The sequence below is a fragment of the Erithacus rubecula genome (assembly GCF_903797595.1).
Source record: "Erithacus rubecula genome assembly, chromosome: 3".
Lineage (NCBI taxonomy): Eukaryota > Metazoa > Chordata > Aves > Passeriformes > Muscicapidae > Erithacus > Erithacus rubecula.
The window spans coordinates 23706751-23729534 of record NC_136689.1 but is presented as its reverse complement, the minus strand read 5'-3'; the positions used below and the strand labels follow the sequence as shown (position 1 = coordinate 23729534).

Below are 22784 nucleotides of genomic sequence, written 5' to 3'. Positions count from 1 at the left end.
TTTTTTTTTTTTTTTTTTTCCTGTTGTAACCCACTCCTGTGCTGAAGATTTTCCCATCAGATTGCCTTCAGATGGAACCTGGACAGGCGAGGGGCGTTATCTTTTCCTACAGCATTTGAGAGGAGAGACATCACAGCATCTGCTGTGACTGACAGGGACATTCTGACCTGAGTGAATGGGCAGGAAGCCCATTGCCAGCCCATTGCCAGCCTCCTCCTCCTCAGCTCTGCCAGCCTTGCAGAGCAGAGGTGGGAATGGGAGCAGGGCCACCAGTGTTCAGGATGTGCTGGGCAGGACACAGGAGGAGCCAGGCTGGGGACAGCTTCACCTCCTGGCAGCCTCTGCACAAACAGCAGGTGGGAGATGCAGCTCAAGCCTGGCCTTAGGTATAACCCATCCTGTTTAACATGCTGTAGAGACTGGAGCAGTTCTGGGCATTTCCAAAACCCAGCTGCAGCTATCTGAGAACTTTTGCAAGACAGATGTGTGTAGATGGCTCCAAGCCTGGGGAGCTGCTGAGCAGACACATTTTTCATGTCAGTTGTGGACCTGGAGCCTCTTAGTATCTATTTTAATTAAGACAGCAATTTTATGAATTGAGAATTCTTTTTTATCTTCTTGCAGATGGTGGATGTATTAGTGGAAGGTAAGATTTATGATTCAGTCGTTGGGAAACACAAACTGGGTTAGACAGATTAAGTGCACAGTATTTGGCCTAGATTCTGCTGGATGTAAATCCACTGAAATGACTACACAAACTGCACACTCTGTGCCCTTTGTTTTGCCTTAATGTTTTCCTAAATCAAATAAATAAAAGACATATTAAATACATTCAAAGAACTCCTGTACTTTGAATGTATAAAATGCTCATTATAACTAACCTGCACTTGAGTGTAAAATGTTTTTCTGTAACAAAATCAATCCAGATCTTTTAAACACACCAGCATTGACCAGTATCAATGTGAAGGCAGCCTATTTTTACACCAACCTGCAGCAAAAGACTGCATGCTACATTTCATCAGCCTATGAAGAAAAAATATCATTTTTGCCTTAAACTTTTTTTTACTTCTTTCCACACGGTTACAGAGTGCAAATGAGACCCACTTGGGGGCTTGTGAATCATGCCAATTTGGCCAAGAGCAGGGATTAAAATAATCTTTGGCTGAGCAGAAGAAAGCAAAGAAAAAGTAGGGCAAGGTACATATTTCCCTGACCCATGCAGCTGTCAGGTCGTCCTCATCATTTATCATTTTTTTCTGGAATGACCAAGAAAAGGGTAGAAAAATGAGGACTCATTACAAATTCTAATAAAGATTCAGGATTTCTCATTTTATTGCATTCGTTGTCTAACAACAATAATACTCATTGGCAAGAAATTTATTTACACTAACAAATTAACTTTAAACCACAAGGCTTTGTTGTTTGTATTTCAACTGTAAGAAAACAAAGAGCCACCATGATGTTTTCTTTTGATGTCTCCCAAAAACTAAATATTAAACAAAGTTATCTTGGGGAAAACTCAACAATCTAGAGAAGTTCATATCAACCAAGCACAAGAGAACAAGCTCAGACATGGCACTACTGTGTCCTTCATGCAGGTGATCAGACACCAAGATGAACAAACAAAAAGTTCAGGATAACATGCATTTCATATACATTTGACCTCTTTAAAAAAAGAACAGAAAAAGGGAAAAATCTGAAGCACAACTATCTCTTTAACCATATAAAAAGAAACAATGTAAGAAGCCAATTTTTACAGTAAGCACAGTGCATTTTAGTCTTTTAGCTGCCTGGTCTTCTAGCAATATGTGTAACACTTGTCAGTGACCAGTGAGATACCATTACAACAGGACTGGGAAATATGAAAGCAGTTGTTGAGTGAATGTGTATGGGCAAGTAGAGAGTCAGAAGATGTTTACTGTGCACTCTTCACTTCCAAATGGGCTGGTTACTCCTTATCCTTGGTGCCCTGAGATCCTCCTTTCCTTTAGACACTTCTGCACAGGGCGCAAATCCATTTCCACTGGTGGCAATGGCAAAGCTGCCACTGGAAACCCAGCAGGAGTCCCAGGCTCCTGGGTTGCGTGGGTTGGATCCAATCTTGTGAGCTGTGACCCCTCCTCACCTCTTGGGAAGAAGAGACCTGCCCAACTCAGCAGGTTTCACAAACCCTACAGCCTGTTCTTAACACAATCCACACCTTCCAAAGAAACAGGCACCCAAGGCACCACCACCAAACCTTCCTGTAAGATGTGCACTTTTAAAATCACTACTTAATGCTAAAAGCAAAAGTACCAGTTGGTACAGCTGGTTAGTAAGAGAAAGCTCATTTTATATGGAGGGTTTGGAGGGCTCAATGTCATGACTAAGACATTATAGCTTTTCAAAATCAGTTTCACAGGTACAGAAAAAAGTCCAGTAAAATCCACAGGGAGTTTAACAAAAGGGACTGTGCCATCTGCAGATGACCCACACTCCACTCACTCAGTACTGAGTGGGTAAGGCTCCTTGGATTTCACCTGTCATCCTGCTCAGAAATGAACTGCAGAAAGTGCTCCAATAAAAATCAAAGCTGGGGTTGAAACCACACAAAAGAAGTGTTTCCTTGCCAGAACACTGACACCCATGATGATCCTCTTCCGTACTACTGTAGAACAGTACTCTGCACTACGTGCAAGAGCGGCATTTCATTCTCTTCTTTCTCTTGGAAGTGGAATACAATTCATTCTCAAAAATGACACTGCCCACCTCTTACAGTTCATGAGCCAGGAGGTGAAGGTGTAGCAGCTGAGGAGGACAGGAGGCTTTGATGGAAGCAATGAAGTATGAGGAACCCTGATCCAAAGGGTCAAGCACCTCTGAATGTCAGTGACAGCTAAGGGCTGGCAAGTTTTAGAGGAAAGCTGCTCAGTAATTCTAGTAAAAGCTCAATTCTTGTGGTATCCCTGCAGCAGACTACAGTCATAGCAAAAAAGATGTCATTGCAAAAAATCTCTGAGAAGTTGAAAAAATACAAAAGTATTTGTATACACTGAAATACAAACATCTAATGCCATTCAGCGTTTTATTACTGGCTTCTGTTCCACAGTGTAATTCTAACCCATGATCTTGAACAGGTTCCTCTTCCAGCAACCCAGCAGGACCTGCTTAGGGTGGTGGGTGAAATGGAGGCAGTGGGCAACTCTCTGCATTGCAGTGAAGGGGTGCAGCTCCTTCCTCACCCTGGCCCTGCTCTCCTTGGGCAGACTGAAACCCAGCAGGGAGTTTTAGAAGAAAGCTGCAGGAGTGCAACAACCCACCTGTGAAGAAACAGGAAGATACAAGCTGGAATGATTAATGTCAGCATGTCTGGCTGATTTGAACAGAACAAGGAGCCACTGCTCTCCTCACAATCAGTATAAGCACTAGGGGTTTTGGGACTAAAATAACCTGCAGTGTTGTATATTTCATTTTCTGGTTTTGAGACTTCCACTTTTTCCTCACTCTCCGTTCTTCACCTTTTTGGAGGCTCTATATATTCACAACTTGCAATACTGCTGCAATGAGCAGAACTAGAGTTTACAGAACTGGCCCACCACCCTAACCAGGGAGAAAATAACTTGGGCCAGTCTGTTGCAGTCACCAGGTGTGAAGATGATACAAGCACATGTCTTGAGGTGTGGAAACACCACACTGCCTGCACAGAAGCTCAGTGGTGGCCAGGCAAGTCAGCCTAACAAAAAACAGCTTTAGCTCCACAAATAAATACACAATGTAGGTGACATTAGGCCTACAGGTGAGCCAAACCATGAGAAAGGCTGTCCAGCCACTTAACACAGAAAATTTGTTTCTTCTTGTTACATTAAGCCCCACATTAGTCTGACTCAGCATTGGTTTACAGGAAGTTAAAGTTAAGAATGAGACATCCATTTTCTGTTTCTTGTAAGTCACAATACAAGGGAAAAAAAAGTGCAACATAACTTTAAAGGTCCTACAGAACAGCAAGAAACAGTTTCAGACTGTGCTTCATGTCTATTATCCAGTGACATTTCTGTACTTCCCAAGACTGAGGTGCCATACTTCATAAAAGGAACCACATAGATCCTTTATAACAGAAAAAACCAGCAAAACTCTTGTCATTGTTCCATTTCCTTAGTTTTCACATGTTGATCAAAATGCATTTTAATACTTTTAATTTAAATGTAAGCCACTAGGTTTTTTTAAAGTTAGATTTTTGTTCATGTTTTTAGTCTGAGAATAACAAAATAACACTATCACAAAGCAGTAAAAACCCTCTGAATACTTAAAGGACTTAAGTTGAATGAGTTATTCTGCAGAGTAAGAACATGATTTACAAAGAGATTAACTAAGCACCATTCTAAGAAGCAAGAATGAAAACTCAATATATAATACCAAGCAGTCTGCTCTGGTTTCTAAATTTAAAAAAAAAAGAACATAAAATAGAGACACCACCTTAGATTATTATATACAACCACTTAAACATTACTACACTGTAAATATAATTTAAAAAGAAAATCATCATCTAATGCATTTATCAACATTGTATTTAAAATATTAAATTTCCAGTTTCTTCCAGGTTTTTCCTCTTACTCTAAGAATGCTAGTTTTATGAGGCTGTTAAACATTTGTAAATTTTTTCTCCTATGAATGAACACAGAAAGTTTTGCTGCAATGTGTAATCTTTGTTAGCAGGTGTATTTAGCTGCTGGTGGTTTATCTCAAGAAAAGTATCACAAGCCTTTAGAAATATCAGCAAGTATCTTTTTTTGGCAATTTCAATTTTAGATCTGAATCAAATATACATCAAAAACTTGTAGAAATTGGATTTGGAAGGAAAAATAAAGCTAATGCTAAGAAAATCTGTTGTGTATTAATTTTGAATGAACTAGGCTCTCTCAGTTTACAGACCATTTTACATGTCAAAGAAATTATTAGAATCAAAAGAAATGCAACTATTAACTGCACCCTAAATGTTCCAAATCCCAGTTTCAGAGAACTTTGCAGACACAAATCTGAATGCCAAAAAGTACAGAGCAGAAGAGAAGCCAAACCAAACTAAAACATGCATTTTCTTCAGAGGAATTCTCAATTCCAGGCCGGTGCATTTTCAAGTTCAAGATTCTAATTTACTTAACATCTCAAGCAATTTCTGGGTTTGCACAGCTGGATGAAGACTGCCCCTTGCAGGCTGCTCGAGTGGGAAGTGACATTTCTCAAGTGCACACAGCTTTGGGTGCAGAGCAGTCAGCTCATGCCTGCAGCTCCTCGTTGTGCAGATCTGCCCATTCTTCTGAAGCAATACTGTTTAGTTCTGTACTGCTGTTGAGGCAGTAACATCTCACACTGCTTCTGTCACAGCCAAAACTGCACAGCAGGCTTCATTCACAGCCTTGCACACCCCAGAAATCCCTGAAGTATGACCACTGCTAAGCCATCAAAACATTGTACAGCCAAAGCCCAAAAATGCAGGTTTCAATTGGATGTTCTGCAAATGTATCAATCAAAACAGTTAAAGCTTGGGAGCTTTGGATTAAGTAACCATCACCTCCATGACATTGACCTTAACAGCAATGCACTGAATTTAATTTAACCAGAATCACTCATCTTCCTCTTCTTAAAGTGCACTTCTGTAAAAACTGAAAATCTACAGCAGACTCAAGTTGGATAATTGTTTCCAATACCAGCTTCATAATAGCACAGCAGAAAGCCTATTCTCCCAATGCTTACTGACTGGAGAATGAATTTGAAGATGTGGTGTTTTTCCTGGGGAAAAACCAACTTGAAACAAAATAAACCCAGTTTCCTGCATGAAACACATGAAGAACAAAGTGGAATGTGCTATAAGAAAGTTGCCTACACACTGGGAGCACAATAAAATTTATACAGATTTGTACACTGTGCTCTAGTTAGAAATTTATCCTTGCTCAGATATCTAAAGGATAAATGTTATCCTCAGATTTCTATGTAAACCCACATAACCATTTAAGGCTTTGCCTCCTTCCTGGATTAACTATTGTACAGTTAACAGAAAGAGTTTCCACCTCCTGTCCTTTACCCAGGGGGAATATTGGCTCTCCTGTCTTTATTTCCAGTGTATAAGAAGTCACTGAACAGTTTTCAGAGCAGTGTTGCTTAAAGGTACTGATGCAAGATGAAACTTACTCCAGCAGACTGAACTGAGTATCCAAACACCGTAAAGAAGATGAAGTTCCAGTTAGAAAGTTAAGTCAAATCTTATCAGATAGAGCACAACTCCTTTAACCCAGCTGAAGAAATGTCCCCCAACCATACTGACTGGCCATCCTGTTCAGAAGAGGTGAAGCAGTGGACATGCTCCTCGGCATCATGCTGGTTACTGAAGTGACCAAACACACAGAGCTCAACAGAGAAGAGTAGTTTGGAAGGAAACACCACCACACAAAAATGAAATCTGTTAGCTGTCAACAAGAACAGAACAAACCGAGGGGCTGGGATTGTTTCACATGGCAACAGCAACGAGCGTGAACTGGATATGCAGGAAAGAAAACTACACAACAGAAATTTCCCCAGTCCTTCTATGTACAGCCCCGTCTCTGTACACAGTCTTGGGCAATGAACACAAGGAAGCTGAAGGGGCATCAGAGTGGATAAGAGTTTCTCTTTCCTTGACATGCCTCCACTTGCCAAACACAGCAGCACTTCTGCTTATCACTGCTCATTAGTGCCCTCTGTTGCATCTGAGGAACACTTGTCTGTTTTCTTTGATCTCCTCTGCAGCTGCTCCTGCTCCTTCTTTCGAAGCTTTTCCCTTTGCTTTTCCATTTTCTCTTGAGCTTTGCGAGCCTTCTCCAAGGATGCTTTCATTTCCTTTAGTTTTCTTTTAATGATTGCTCTGTCTTGGGAAGATGTCATGCCGAGAGCCTGAGGTGGGGAAAACAAAATTTAGAAGAATTTCTTATGGTTTAATCAATCAAGTTTTCATATTCTAGTAATAAGTCTCCTTAGAAGATTGTAATGACAAAGTGGATCTGTCAGAGACTCAGATACATCACTGACATGCAAGTACTACACTTCATGCTTTCCACTTCTACAATAATTGAGACCTCATTGCCACCACCAGTGTTGATTTCATTGATCAAATAAGGCAAATAAACTACTTTATTGAAATCATCTAAATCCACATAAAACAGGACCTCCAAATTCTCACTGCTATGCCTCAGTCAATAGTTCACCTGCAGTTTTCTAAGACAATTATAGTTAGTGAAGTGCCACCAAAAAATTCAGAAGGGAAACGCTAAACTTGGACTTTCAGATACACTGAACTTCCTGCAACCCTGTATTTTTGACTGAAGTAGGTTCATATTTTTACTACAAGAAATAATGCTTACTTTATATATCAAAATCATATTTAGTTCTAACATACTACAACTAGTATAAACTTATGTTTCCCATATCCCATGAATCCATTATTCCCTTGCTACTTCTGATATGTGTCTATTAATTGTCTTCTCAGAATCACCCTTTCAGAAAATAGAGCTGGATGAGAAATATGTGTATGCAAATACCACTTTCACACACTGCTGTATGATTTGCACAAGCAAACATGGATATATTACCTACACCAAGAATTTTCACAAAGCAAATGCCTTGTACTTCTGCAGCTTCGGAATCCCAGTGCATATGGGAATTTCTTAAAGCGTTGCTGTGGCTTTATACTTTCTGTTTATTATTCTGGCCTATCACAACTCCATGCACAAGGATTTGCAGCTTTCTGGATGAATTCTTAATGTCTTTGAGATGATGTAAAGTGACAAAAAATACTGTAGTTAATCTTGAAGCCCAGTCAGTTAATTACCTTGAGCTTACTGCCATCCAGCTGAAGGAGATGCTCCCCATTAATGTTCTGGGCACTGAATTCAGAAACATACTGTTCAAGGTTCAGGCTCATCAACCAGTGTGAAACCTGCTGCACACTCCACTCGTGAACAGCACGACTCTGACACTGACTGTGCTTCGGGGACTGTCCATCATCAAGGATCTGCGACAGAAATATTTCTTGTTATTAATAAGTGTAACATAGATGAGTAACAACATCTTCCTGCACAAACCACCAGCATCAGAGCAAGGTATCTGGACTATCAATGCACTGCAGTAACAATTTCATCCTGCTATGTTACATCTCTATCTAACCAGGCACCTAAGAATGAATCATAGAAGAAAAAGGAACTATTGAATCACAGAAGGTAAAGGAACTGGCATTCCTTTTAACCCAAGCAGGGACTAAAATGGCCAGGTGGCACAATTCAAACCATGTATATTCCCATTCCCTCACAAGATTTTTTCCTTCAAATTAGCAGGTTTCTAAAGGATGCAATGAATTGTACATTCCACTTCCTGGGCTCACTCACAGATCTTTATTATTTTTTAAGCTAGTAAAAAAAATCAGGGGAAAATAAAACCCTCAGAAAACTGCTGAAGAGTTCAAAGGGATGATATCAAACAGACAGTGAGACTGATTCTGTCTATGGAAGAAGACTTATGAGATGACACAGAGGAGTGGTACAGAACACACAGTGATCCCATAGCCCTGGCCCTGCTCTCACCACGCTCTGCTGCTGTGGGTTAGAGCACAAACCCACTAAAAAGGGCAAGTGTGGCATCAACTGCAGGAGCAGACCCATGCCCCCGCTCTGCCACTTTATTCCACCCACGGGTATGCCAGTGGGGCCTGAAACAAAAGCTATTCTGTCCTGGCTGTAGTCAGCAAAGCAGCTGCTACAGGCTGCAGCAGCTGTCTGCTGTTAGAGCAGCTTTTACATTAGGCTAGATGATGCTGGGAGCTCTCTCTGCTTCTGGCTGTCCAGTTGTAAGGGCTGGATGCTATCCTTTTCTTCTTCTATTGCCAGCATGAGCTCAGCACAGCTGATGCCTGGTCTGGTAGATTTGCTTTGACAGTGACCCTCCTCCTGCTTCCAGCACACCAAAAAAACTGCAGTTTGCTATGGACTTGAAAACTCTCAGCAAAAGGGTGAGGAAAACTTAAGACATGGAAAGAGGAGCCAGTGACATCTGTGTGTTCTGTGCCAACAAGGGTGTTTGTCACATAACACCACAAGACAAGAAATGTGACTCTGGAAGAGACAGTACAGTGCTACGCGATTCACCACAACAGCACGCTAGTATCTCACCTCATCATCAATCATATCCAGGCTCTGAGTGAGGGAGCAACAAAGAAATGGGAAAGAAAACCATTATAGAAACAAAATACCAAACATGTAACAGCACGTAAAAGTTCAGGCAATGGCAGCACCAAGGTTTGCAAACAGATATGGCTACTTAAAACCAACAAGATTCTTTTAAAAATAATTATTTCCAGAAGCAAAGAGATTATGTTGAAAGCTCAGCACACACACAATTTGGCAGCCAAATCTGGCACTGCATTAATGAAACCCCTTTGGAGTTCCTGATCTTGACACCCTAGAACTGGTGGGTACCTCTCTGATGGTTCAACTGGCACACAGCAGAGGATGGAGAAAACACATTCATTTTTATGGGCCTGTTCCATAAAAGGCTTGGTATTCAGAAGTAATAGAGAGCTGAACATGCAAAATGAAAGGATTTTCAAGCTTTTAATTCAATACCATTCTGAATAGGACATTGCCACAATCAAATATGTAATAAGAGGAATTAAACATGGTAAGATAATGAAATGCATTATCAAGATAGTACTAACATTAAACAAAGTGCAAGTGATGATGCTGCTATTTTCAGTAATTCACAGCATATGCAGACCTCTGTGCTGTCTCATTTTGTTACAAATTTTTGCCATTAATTAGCTGCAGTAAAAGCAGCCTCAAAGAATGGCTGGGTTTGTAGGGATTTGTAGTTTGGAAAATTGAGTTGCACAGAACAGCTCTCATTCTTCAAACCCAAGTAAACCATGCAGACAGTAATAAAAAACCTACCTATCATTAAAATAACAAAAAAAAAAAAAAAAAAAGGTATAGAAGGTACAGAAACTTCAAGTTTCCTCCTCTCTAGTAAAAACTATTTGGCTCAAATCTCACATGAAAAATGTGAAGTTCTTATGGAGTGTTTGTAAAAAAAAAAAAAAAAAAGCTAAGTTTCCTGACTCCACAGGATGTGCAGTCAACTACTGTCAAATCATTCAACCTCACCCAAAGCTGAGTTACAAAACTAGTATTTTAAGAAGAGCATTTTCAATACATTATATTCAGCTCAGATATGTCACCAATTTACAGGGTTAGGAATGCCTTTTTTCTTTATCATTGGATGAAGAAACTCTGGTTTGGAGCAACTGACTTCAAATCCACTGTGCAAAGCAAGCACAAAGAATGCAAAGTGGATTAAGACATACACATTATAATAATCAATACACGTACATTCAGGTACAGTAACACACAATTACTGCATGTACAGGTCATTCCACCAGGGTAAAAACTGGGGTAGGTGAAGGTGCCTTACATCTCAACTACATTTACCAAACTGTTTCTCTATGCTTAGTATATCAAAATTCTCTCAGGCCTAGTTTAGTGCATTCAGATCTGTATCTATGTCTATTTAGAAAAAATGTATTGGCACATGTGAGGATACAGCATCTCTTAGGACACCAACTGCATTCCACTTCCCTACAATGGTACCACAGGGCATTATTTTAAGTCGCTTTTATATGAACAAGAAAAATCTTAATTTAGAAATCAAGATTAATTTTCTTCTCCAATCCTACTGCCTAAAACCTTTCTTTTATTATTTGAGTAATCCAGCAAGATTCCATAGGAAAAAGAAGCAACTATTCCCCAAATTAAACAATTTCATCTGCATACCTCATCTGATGACAGTGCTAAGGAATGAGAGAAGCCTGGTGTTTTAGGTTCTGCTCCCAAACCACTCAAATCAGCTGAGCTTGTGCTGCTGGGACTGAAATCATCGTTGAATGTGAAATTCTGTGGAGAAAAAGAGGAGTAAGGATGAACAAATTGTTATCTAGGTGCATCTAAAAGGGAAATTTGCTTTCTGTCTTCCATGTTGGCATAGCTCAGGAGTGATTTCAAACATTTACCAAACCAATCACAATACACAGGAGGAAGCTTATTGTTTCACAGTGTTACTATTTATAGAATGCACAGTATTTTTACCACTCTGCACTTCATGAGACACCTTTGCCAGCTTAAAGCCTCAATAAATAAAAAGGTGTCTAAAAGCAATTTCCAGACTCTTAAGATGCTGGCTCTCATCCTGGAGCTAAATTACTGCTTCTGCAGGTTAATCACTGGCATTTACTGTCCTTCAAACACTTAGGAGAAGCGTAGCACAGGCAGTAGCACAAATAGGACAGAGAATTAATAACAGAGAGAAGTGAAAACTCCTATTGAAAGAGCAAGGAGAATATCCTGTAAATACACTTCTGAGTCCCAAATAAACTCCCTGAAAAGTGAAAGGATCCTCCCTCTTTGCCTATGCCTTCAGAAAAAAAACTGAAACTGAAAGTAAAAAGTATCTTTGGATATTGAGTATTATTTACTGAACTAATAACCATAAAACAAACCCTGTTTTTTCTTAACAATGCAATGAGACACATCACATCTTACAGCAAATAACAGCAAAAGCAGGCACATATTTTTCAGGAATACAACACAATTATCATTAGAATAAGACAAAAATTAACAAGTAATTCACACTAGAGGGAGAACAATAAAGAAAACAAAATATATAAAAGATTAAGGACACCATGATATTCCATTTAACTTGCATACACACCTGACAATACACCTGACTCTACTCTCTAACATCTAAAAGAGTATTAAATCCATTTAATCCTTGACCTTTACTTTAGAAAGTGAAACAAAAAACACTAAAAAAAATTATTCTTCTATCTGTTCCCCTTAAATACTTGACCTGTCTTTCCTGAAGACATGAAGGCTTACAAAAATACCAAGTGTTGGTCCTCTTACTTTTGCTGGAAATCCAACTAAATACTGGTATCATGCTGTGCTTTGAAAGCCTGAATAGCAGTACAGAAACTCTTAATTTAAGAGCCTGTGAACTTCACAGAGAACATAAGAATACTTTTGTGACCATTTTTGTCTCACCTACGTTTAGAATTCCTGTTCTGCTTTTCCCAGCTCTTTATAGAGGAGAAGAAAATCTAACCAGCTTCTTTAGCTGTTTCCTTAGCCCACACAGCATTCTTAGGCCAGGAGTTCAACAGCTCTACCTCCTGTTGTGTGAAGAACATATCTTTCTTTTTTAAGTACTCTGATTTTTCTTTCACCTCTATTTTGTGCAAGCTTCAGCTCTACAATGGCAGCAAAACTGCAAGATAGCCAAGGCCTGGAAATAATTAGGATAGCCCCCACAACCTCAACCTAATACGATCTAAAAGGGTGTGCCTTTTTCCCCCACTTGAAAACTATTTTTAAACAATGTTTGTTTAAATACATATACAGGATTTATGGGTCTAATTTTTTTTTTTTTTTTCATAAAAATGAAGAGGTAAACAAATAATTTCTCTTCAGAGATTTCATTGGTGATCCTCTCTATCAATCTGATTTGGACTGCTGTAAGCTTGTTTTGCTCTCCCTGCCAGGTAACACAAGAATAGCTATGAACTAGCACAGCACAGAGCCTAGTGCACAGCACAAGTAATGTATCACCAGCTTTTGGCATCAAAAAAGTAATAAAATGCCTGTGCAAACTGCTATTATGAACATGCATTTAGTGGTAGAAGACAGAGAAATGAGATTTCTGATTCATATTCCTATACAAAGTTGAGAACCATATCTGCTTCTTTTTACCAGAACAATATAAAAAATCAACTGCTGTAAGTCATAGGAAGTTACAGGCAAAGAAATATTTTCCAGAAGTGAAAACAAACATGAAAAAGCTAAGTATATTACTATAAATAAGGGTTATTTAAGGATTTTTCATGCTGAAACATTCATGCACATAGAAAGGAATCACACAGATGTATTAAATTGCAGTATTTCATATTTACAGTTCAAGCATCTTCATACAGAGAATTAAATCCAACATCCAGCATGCATGACAAACAGATTTCATTACTGGGGGAAAAAAGCAGATGACTGACAGCATACAGCATTTCTTCACTTGCAAACAGCTCATTTGAACATGGGTAATCCCACTACCAGTCCTGAAGAATGGAGAAAAGATCTATAACTGAATACACAAATCTAGCATTTGTTCAGTGGATCCAAATGCTAATTTCCACTGGCACCACTCGTTTTGTACAGCACACCACAGTTAGTTTACTGGGATAATGTACATTAAGACAAAGTAAAGAAGGTAGACCAGGGGATGGTGCAATGACAGATGTTCCATCTGGATGGGCTGTTACCATACAATGAACACCATGCACTGGTTACTGGAGTAGTCACATATTGGCCTGTTCTTGCTTCCAGAATCACCAAGCCAATTATGCTACTCGACACAGTGGGAATAAGGTAGTTTTTATTTTCTACCTTTGACCCTTTTTTAGCTGGGCTTAAATTTTCAGAGGAGGGTTCAGTTGAGCTGGTAGGCGACGGCAGGTTGCTGGAAGAATTGGATCCCTTGCCACTCTCTCCATACCATGTGAATGGTACACAGTGTGGGAGAGAGGAGGATCGCTCTGCTAAAGATTTAGTGTTTGCTGATTTCTGCAGCATCTCTCTGACAGTCCTGTTTAGGAGAAAGGAGCAGGAATATGCATTAGATTATAAAAGAAGGGGAAACAAAATGCCACAGAGGCAGTTAATTGTAAAGAGTGACATTCCCTGTAGTTGTGACTAAAGAACTGAGTGGCATGCAGCTGGTAGGGGCATGCCTGAAATCTCTGTCAGCTAAAGAAAAAAGGGTGTTCTTTTGATTCTTTTTCTAACTCAAGCTTTCTTAAGACAACATACACCCAGCAAATGGAGACAGATGCCAGCTGAAAATGCCTACACCCCCAGCATTCAGATGAGAACCAGCTCCTGTCAAGAAGCCACACGTTGTGTGTGTGCATTTCTGAGCCCCAGTGGTACCTCAGCATGATTAAATCAGACTCAGCACTGACCCAAGTGGGCCCTGGCTCCCAGAGGTCTGGCTTGGGTTTTGAGCACAAGCAGGATAAATCAGATGCATCTGTGTCCATCTATGGAGCTGTTCCTTTATTATAACAGCTAAATACACATGAAGTACCATTATCCTGCTTTAAAATTAATCAAATATTAAAAATATTAATGTAGAAAAATGAAAGAGACATCTATGGGACTTTATCAGATTCTCTCTTCGTAAAAACAAAGACTGCAGTAATCAAGGCAACACAAATCAAAGGTAACACTTATAAACAAAAATGTCCAAATTTTATTTCCTAAATATATCATTAGTACAGTATGTAAATTGAAAATAATTAAACAAAGTGTCTGACTCCAAGAATTTATGTATATGTCATAGAATCATATTATTTACATCAACATATATATTACTGTTTCAGAGCATTAAAATCCCACTGCTCTTAGCAGCTATGTATAAATGGGGAATGGGTAAATCTCCCTCAACACCTATTTTCTGGACAGCTGCTAAATCATTATTAGCATAATCACTTGACGACATATTTTGTGAAGGCTCTTTTCTGCATGGATGGAAGTGAGGGTGTCAAAGGACCCCCATCTATGGAAGCAGATGGAGAATCCTATCCCATTTAGAATCTAAAAGAAAGACAGATATATCTGACCCAGTCCTTCACCTCCCTCTCATCCTCTAATTTTGCTTTCATGTAGAAAGTAAATACAAATGTTGTTGCCCAAATCATCTAACTTCAGGCAGGGAAACACATGCTCCTTATTTAAATGGTGTATTTTTTCATATCTGTAGCATTAGTGGTAGTTTCAGGAAACAATTTGGCACTTTGTTTACACATCTTGAGTGCTACTTCCTGGAAATGGCAAAATAATGCATGCAACACTCATCTGACAACATGATTAATCCTGCATCAATCAGTTGCTGTAATGGACATAATTATAACAGGATGCTGTCTTTTCATCATCTTCATTCTTTCAAAGAGCTTGTACAGTTTTGGACTTGTAGACAGAACATCCTCACATGTCTTATGAGGCAAATTCTTTGGAGTTAGTAACAAAAGAAGTGGCAATACTGTTTAAAAAGTTATGCTGAAACAGTTATACTCCAGTTAACAGAGGTTGAGTAAGAATGACAAAATGCTCACAAATTCCAACTCTGAAAGCAGTACCAAACTCTACTTTTAGCAACTGTAATTGGGATATTGAACTATATTCAATATTGAGAGACAACACAAAGAATTATCACAGATTTATCAGAATCTTTCAGATTTATCACATGGACTAATAAGCAACTGATCTCTACACTGAGATTTGCTCTCTCTAAGGAAGACACCTATGAGATCTCACAAACATCAGCAACAACCTGTGCTGGCACAAGGGCCATTCAAGTTCTTAGAAACAAGTACACATTCATTTCTCTCACCCTGTGGCTTGGTATCTAAATGCTGCATGATGTCTATCACCCTGCTAAGGGCACTAGCTGCCTCACAGCCACACAAAGTGCAGAGATTTGGCTTTAAGAAACCTCTTGCTGTCACTAGGGAAACCAGCAGTGAGTATCAGACTCCATGCAAGCAGCCAGGAGACACACTGGGACAGGTTTTCTGACACCAGCAGAGAGGTGACTGCTGCCTAAGATCACTGAAGATCCTGCCAGATATTTGCAGAATACAAATGTACAAATGTATGCTGAGACAGAACACTGCACTTCAGCAGTGTGCCTGAGGGAGCAAGGAAGGTTTCTTTTGCTTTTCTGATTTTATGGAGCTACACAATGTACTTGTCACTGGTCTCCACACACCAGACTGTCAGCAGAACTACACAAATGGCTGCATGCTGATTTTCCACCACAATGCTGTTTTGAATAGCATTCAAACTTTGCCTTCTTCCAACAGCTCTTTTATCATGTATGTTTTTTTGCATCGTTTTATGTGCAGAGTTTTTGAGTTGCTATATCCTTTCCAGACTTTTGGAACATATTAAATTTGCTTAGCCTTCCTGACTTTGTATTTCATACCTGGAACCAGGTACCATGCTGTGATCTTGTCAGACTCATAGGTATGTAAGGACAGGCCTTCAGTAAAAATCTACACTAGCTTTTGCAAAGATTTCCTCCTGTTGTTGTGAACATTCATTTATTTATTCAGAGTTCTGATGCTGGTGATGTTGTCTCATCAGATCTCAAAAGGAATTCACAATTCCTTGCCTACAAGTTGGTGATGTGACATGCAGTCAGCATTTTTCCTATTTTTTAATTTCAGATGTTTATCTTCAGAAAAGATAAAAAACCCTTCTGAAAGCATTCCTAGTGTGGGTGCTGCAAAGCTGCAGTGAACAGCTGCTGCTCAACCTCACCCCCAGGGCTTTAAAAAGGAAAAAAAAAAAAAAAAAGTGGAATTGTGTCAAGGTTTCTGGTTCATGGATATTATTAACTGGCTGGGTGCATCTTATAGGGCTGCTCTGAAAATCTATTTCTGCAAATCCCATTAGTGGATGCAACAGCAGCAGTGATCGAGTTGGACTTGATGATCCTTGTGAGTCACTGCCAGCTTGAGAAATTCTATGATTCTATGACATTATAAACCTCCAATTACCTTTGGATTATATGTTAGCCTTTTGTGAGCCAAGGAATCTAGGTTTGTAAGCTCAGGTTATCTCAAAGCTTAACACTTATTTATGAAGTCAGTGGGACTGTTAATATTCCATCTGCTAGGATGATTAGGTTTTTCCAATGTTTCTGGCACACAATTTCTCACATCCTCAATCTTTAGCCATACCTACTGCCACAGGTCACCCTAACAGCTTCCTTCTCTTTCCTCTTCTTGCCCTTGCTCGAACTCCTTCTCAAGGGAGCCCTACAAGAATATTGAAAACATCACGAAACATCTTAGAAGTTTTACTTTCCATCCTTTTAATGAAGAAGAAAATGTATTTTAAATAAGAAAAGGCTTACCCAAGATCTGCAAGTTTTCGCTTTAGTTTTTCTGTATGCCCCATAGTAGGGCTAGTTGTTCTTGCTGCCTGAGCACTTGTGGCACCATCTAGGACACATTTGTACATGGAAGAATGTACATTATTAGTTTTAATTGGTACTTTCCATCCAGAACACTTTGTGTGTCTTTTCATAATTAGATACCCATGCATGAACATGTGTGTGAGTACACAATTTAATTAGGAGAACTCTCATTTTTAGGAAGACGGTGTGAACAGGAATAAAAATAAATAATTTCAGAATTCAAAAATACACAAAAAATTAAAGGAAATCCAAAGTTAATATTATGTTTTAATGCATATGCAATAAATTGAACAACACAAAGTATTTATAGGCAAACATTCCAGTGAACCCATTTTTAAAATCAGCAGTAGTTTGATGATGCTTATTTTTTACATAATTCATTTGGTATGCATACTTTACTTCCAAAATAACTCCTAAAATTATTTTTTCAATTTTGGAGCTAAGGGTACCTTTTATGATAGACATGCTACAAATCAGTTTAGCCCAAACATATTTGTTAAACTCAACATGTAACCTAAAATCTAACCATTCTGAATTGAAAAACAAAATACAACCCTCCCAAAACCTCAAAGTAGCTTAGTTAATAAATTTGCCCTGAGACATCTATCAATTTTTTTATCTCTTGTACAAATGCTATTAAATCCTAAAGAGGAAACAGGCTGCAGTACCTATAAAGCCAGAACAATGAATCTGAGTCTGGCAAACATCCTGTGAAATCTATATGGAAGCTAAAAGAAAACACACAGCAGTTTAAAAATTCAGATGCTGTAACTCTTAAATATAAAGTGTGTTCCCAAATACCCCAGAGGAAGTAAATGAAGGTCAGTCATTCATGTCACTTCTGCTTTGGTGACTTTTGCAATGTGACCTCAGATATACACAACTTTTAACTGAAGCACTGCTGCATTTGTGGATTTCTTCTGGTGTTTCTGACTTAAATTGAACCCCCAAAATTAACCTGAAGTACCCCAGCACTATCACAGGACAGTCAACTATGTGTATGGAACTTTGTGCATTGCTTTGTAGATAATATCTGCCCAAGTTTTCATTTGAGCAAAACGTTCAATGTGGAATTAATTATTTTGTTCTTAAATCCTTTCAAAAGCAGGAAAATAAGCCTTTTGCAATACTCACACTCTAAAAACCATACTATTTCCATCAAAACAAGTCCTTACGTTAAAAAAATTAAATTCCAAGAACAACTAACAAGTAATCTCATTCCAAAAAAGTAAACAATAAAAAGTAATATGAAGAATGACAAAATCAAGGTGAAGTCTGCAAAGAAGAAATCCATTCCCCAAGGAAATTGAGAACAGCTGGCAATGCACACTTGGCATCAACCCCACATGTGCATACTTCTTTCCCATTTCTTCATACAGTTCCTCTTTCACCTTTAATGCACACTTCTCATTTATCCACTGCCAAAATTGTCACAAGAATTAAAACTTGCAACATTTATTTTCATTCTAGCTATTCACAGGCAACTGAGGCTTCAGGGCAAAGGGAAGTGGGTTTTTTTCGAGAAACTTCTTAATCAAAGTCAAGAAATCAAAGTACAGTGGTTTTATGTTAGGAAAATAATTACAGCATTTAGCAGATAGAAGTTTTGCTGCTGTAATGCAAAAAAAAAAAAAAAAAAAAAAAACAAAAAAAAAACCCTGGAGAGCTCAGCTGGAATACACAGCAGCTATTTGGAATGGCAAATTTCTGTTTGAGCTCTCATATCCCTATGATCCCCCTCCCACACAGCTGGGGCCAGCCAGGGCCCTTTAAACAAAGATGACTTGCTGAGGAAAACATTTGTGCTGGCTATGGCACATAGTGGAAAATGGATAGGCTAACTCCCAAAATCAGCTTCAGTGGCAGTGTGGATCTGAATCTTGCATGCAGGAAGTACTCAATGCTTGCCATGGCAGTGACCAAGAACCAGAGCCACACGTGCCCTTCCTGGCAGGAGGGGACTTTGGCCACCCTGGATGGGTGCATCTTCCCCAACTTCTTGCAGTTTTTCAGAGAAGGTAAGAGAAAGCTAGTTTCTCAGAATAAATCACTGTTTAACCCATCACCTCCAGCTGCAGTGATGTGTGGCTGATGGATGTGAAGACACCTCATGCCCTGCCCATGAGCACAAACCCTTGCAGCAGCCTCACATGAGTGAGCACTGCCCACCACAATCACCTCGCTGTCTTATCAAAGGATGATGCTGCACAAACCAGCAGAACTGAAGAAATTAAAGGCACCACATATACACAAAAGAGCTGTGGTTACAGGCTCATCATTTTGCAATGAAACTGATCTCATGCCACTTCCCACAGCACTGTAGGATCTCACAACAAAAAGAAGACAAATGTGAGCTTGCTAATGCTCACTGCTATTCTGCTATTGAGAGACTAACCCTTGGTCATGTGTGTGTCCACAGAGGTGCTCTCTTTCCATCTCTAAAAAACACCACCTGAACACACAAAACAAATTTAATGTCTTTTTATTATTTTCTGAGCTGTATGAGTTTAACAGCCAAATTAGCAATCATTTAAAATAGCATTGCTGCAACACTTGTTGCCAAAAAACTGCTCTAGTAGATTTTTTTTGTAGGACTTATTAAATACGTTTTTTTCTACTTGAAATTTTATTGCTCTGGTTAATTCTAATGTATTACTCAGCAGAACCTGGACACACCCAAAAGCATTGGCTGTTTACTTAACAGTCACAATGAGGAAAGCATGACAGCAATATTTAAAAATAAATTATTTTTAAACCTAAAATGGAAAGAGTGATGCAGTGGGTGGAATGCAATGCCCTATTCCTTGCACTACAAGGTTAGCTCCCACAGATTCTTTCTTTTTCAAATTTTTCGTATTTTTATATTTTTCATACATCAATTGGAAATGCAGGACTTAGGACTTTCCTGACAAACCAATCACACATTCAAGCTGAGTTTCTAAAGTCACAATCTTAGGTTCACACTGTTATTTTTACTTGCAAAACTCAAATATTGAATTTACATTGGAATCCTTAACAATTTAACCCAGTTACAACTAGCAATTTCAGAACTCATGTAAAAATTCTTGCAATATATTAACCTATCCTAAATTCAGTAAAGTTTTATAACGCTGTCTTTTATGAACTTGTGTGAAAGCCCTGCATAAAGATGAAGAAAAAGCAGGCTTTAAATCAGTAGCAAGTCTTTTCAGACACACAATCTTCCATAAATTGTTCTTTTCAGTTAATTCAAGCAAGCCCAAGTCTGTTATGAACCTATCTAGACCTCCTCCTGCAGAGCTCACTTAGGAATAATTTTTTATTATGTATTTTAGCCTATCTGACAGTTTCAGAATGCAAGGTGCATTGCAAAGAATGCTGAAGGGGTGCCAAATGTTAATTCTGACTTTGAAATGCATCTGAAAAGGCCAGCTCAGTATTCTGTGACATATCATATAGTTTATTTCTATAATAAACTACTGAGACATATACCCGAGCTACATCTGATTGCATCCTGTCTTATCCACCTAGCATTTCAAGAATCTGAATTAAATTAGTTACAATGAGGCAAATCTCCCCAAAAAAATCTTTTTTTCTTGACATGAAAAATCTCCAGGCACTAACCTCTCATTAAAACTAGACTTTGCCTTCTCTCAGCAATTAAAAGCTACAATCTGTTGTTCTTGCTTTACACTCCTTTCCACACCCTCCAAAAAAATCATCTAGCAGTGCCAAAATCACATTATTTGAGTAAGTACACTGTGTTAAGCATGTTTCTAATACGGAGGTGTCCCAAGGTCAGGTAACTTTTTTTTTTAAAAACACAATACATTTTCCTAAAGGCAATTTCCCTGTTTTTCTCAGTTCCAAGAAAGCCAGAAAAAAAAAGCAAGCCAGCAGCTCCCTATCCCATTTTAAATTTCATCCTTTTCTTATACCACCATACAAGGTTATTTTGAAGTTTTTGACTTTCAGGCAGGCAAAATAAATTACAAGATGATGACCTTCTAGTTGCTAAGGTACTACTGCACAACAAAAGGTAATAAAGTAGATAGTTGTTAAGTGAGCAAAATGATGCATCAATTTATTGTAAAAGAAACAGTAATACCTTTATCCTGTAAAATATTCCTGCCAGCTGGGTGATGCAAAGGAGATGCTTCAGAGCTGTGCCCAGATTTTGAAGGAGAGGAAAGTGGAGTGTCTCCCCGAGCACATGGGGAAAGGACACCTCCTTTGTGGTGCTGTTCTTCTTCTTGGTTTGCAGTTAGGTTGTCAAGTGAGATTGCTGCACTGCTAGCCACGGGGGAGAGGGAGGAAGCACCAGAATCTGATGCTGGTGAGGATGCTCTCATGCATAAGGGCAGTGGTGATTTTGAAATGTGCATGGGACTACTGTAACTGTGTGATGGCTGTTGGTATAAGAGATTATAAAGCAGGTTATACCACTTAGTAAGCAAACAGAGCAAGATTTACTTCGAACATGCAATTCTTTTATTCATTACTTAGCTTTCTATTTGTATGAAATGCTGTAGCAGTTCAAGGCATTACCCTTTGATACCACACACAGTGCTGTTTATTGGTATTTGCTTTCAGACGAAGTCAGAATAGCACAAAACAATGAGCAAATATTGTACCAATCATGATAACAAATTAACAAATAGAGAAATGCACAATTCAAGCTTCTTTCACCTTCTGCATAAAAGACCCACTCTGCATTATAAAGCACACATACATCAGAAAGACCAGGATTCCAGTTAAAACACAACAGAACCAAAACCAGGAGTCTGACTCAAAAGGAGACTGGACTTGCACATCACTCAAGGACATTCACAGCAGACCGGCCACAGAGGAATAAATACTGCCTGTGCTACAGTGAAAGGATAAAGACAGAGGATGAAATGACTTACAGGGGCAATCTAGCACTCCACAGGAAGCCTGAAAGAGAGGGCAGAGTCCTTCTCACCTTCCGTTCCAGGCTGTCCTCCCCATCAGTTGAGCTGATGCTGTCGTACAGCCGCGTTCTCGAAGGTCTCTGCCGCTTGTTCTTCACTGAGAGCTGGGCTCGAGTCCTCAGAGCTTTGGAGTCCAGCCTCTCTGTTTCTGGAACTGCTTCATTGAAATCTGTAAGAAAACATGATTTGAAACTGTTTGATAGAAGGATCTTTCATTACATTTTCCTAAGAGAAGGAACTGTTGTACAAACAATTGCAAGTACATGCACTTTGCACAGAATCACAGAATCATTTAGGTTAGAAAAGATACAATTTTCTTGTACCTCTACTTTCATAACTCCTATAGTACCCCCAGAAAAAGTTATTTGCATAAATGAGTTTATCTGTACAGATTCAGCAAGGGTATCAACTGCAGATATTTAAGAATTCAACAAAGTATTCCTGCTGTTACACAGATGACCACACAAACCAGCTGTACCAGCCCAGAAAGTTCTTTTTCAGTTGTCACAGTAAAAACCAAATCATAATCCATTGGATACATTTACCTGTCCATATACTGCATTCAGAATACACTAATTAATTAGAATCTGATCTCACAGGTATTTTTGCTTTTCTTCTATGTGTAGAAGTTAAATTTTATTTCACACAATACTACAGAAAAATTAGCACTATCTGACTTGCAATGATGCTTCTGCCCTAAGTACTCTACAGGGTAACTGCACAGTGTCCTGGCTTGAACTGTTTGTATTTTTTCTTTCAGGTGTGCACACTTCCATA

At 38.9% G+C, this 22784-nt stretch overlaps 2 protein-coding genes across 15 annotated transcripts in view; one reads left to right on the top strand and one right to left on the bottom strand.

Moving 5' to 3' along the window:
* SGCE (sarcoglycan epsilon) overlaps positions 1–22784 on the top strand; it is a 452776-nt gene that overhangs the window by 248021 nt on the left and 181971 nt on the right. The window lies entirely within an intron of this gene.
* PPP1R9A (protein phosphatase 1 regulatory subunit 9A) overlaps positions 1303–22784 on the bottom strand; it is a 126808-nt gene continuing 105326 nt past the window's right edge. The window contains exons 12-20 of one of the 3 annotated variants that reach the window (XM_079301003.1): positions 22019–22176; positions 21164–21464; positions 17014–17101; positions 16838–16915; positions 13479–13677; positions 10824–10943; positions 9168–9191; positions 7835–8017; positions 1303–6900 (exon numbers count right to left, since the gene is read on the bottom strand). In XM_079301003.1, coding sequence (XP_079157129.1) covers positions 6688–6900; positions 7835–8017; positions 9168–9191; positions 10824–10943; positions 13479–13677; positions 16838–16915; positions 17014–17101; positions 21164–21464; positions 22019–22176 — 1364 coding nt within the window. In that variant the 3' untranslated portion in view covers positions 1303–6687. The remainder of the gene's footprint in view (positions 6901–7834; positions 8018–9167; positions 9192–10823; positions 10944–13478; positions 13678–16837; positions 16916–17013; positions 17102–21163; positions 21465–22018; positions 22177–22784) is intronic. The other 2 variants (XM_079301004.1, XM_079301005.1) reach the window with 2 other exon arrangements.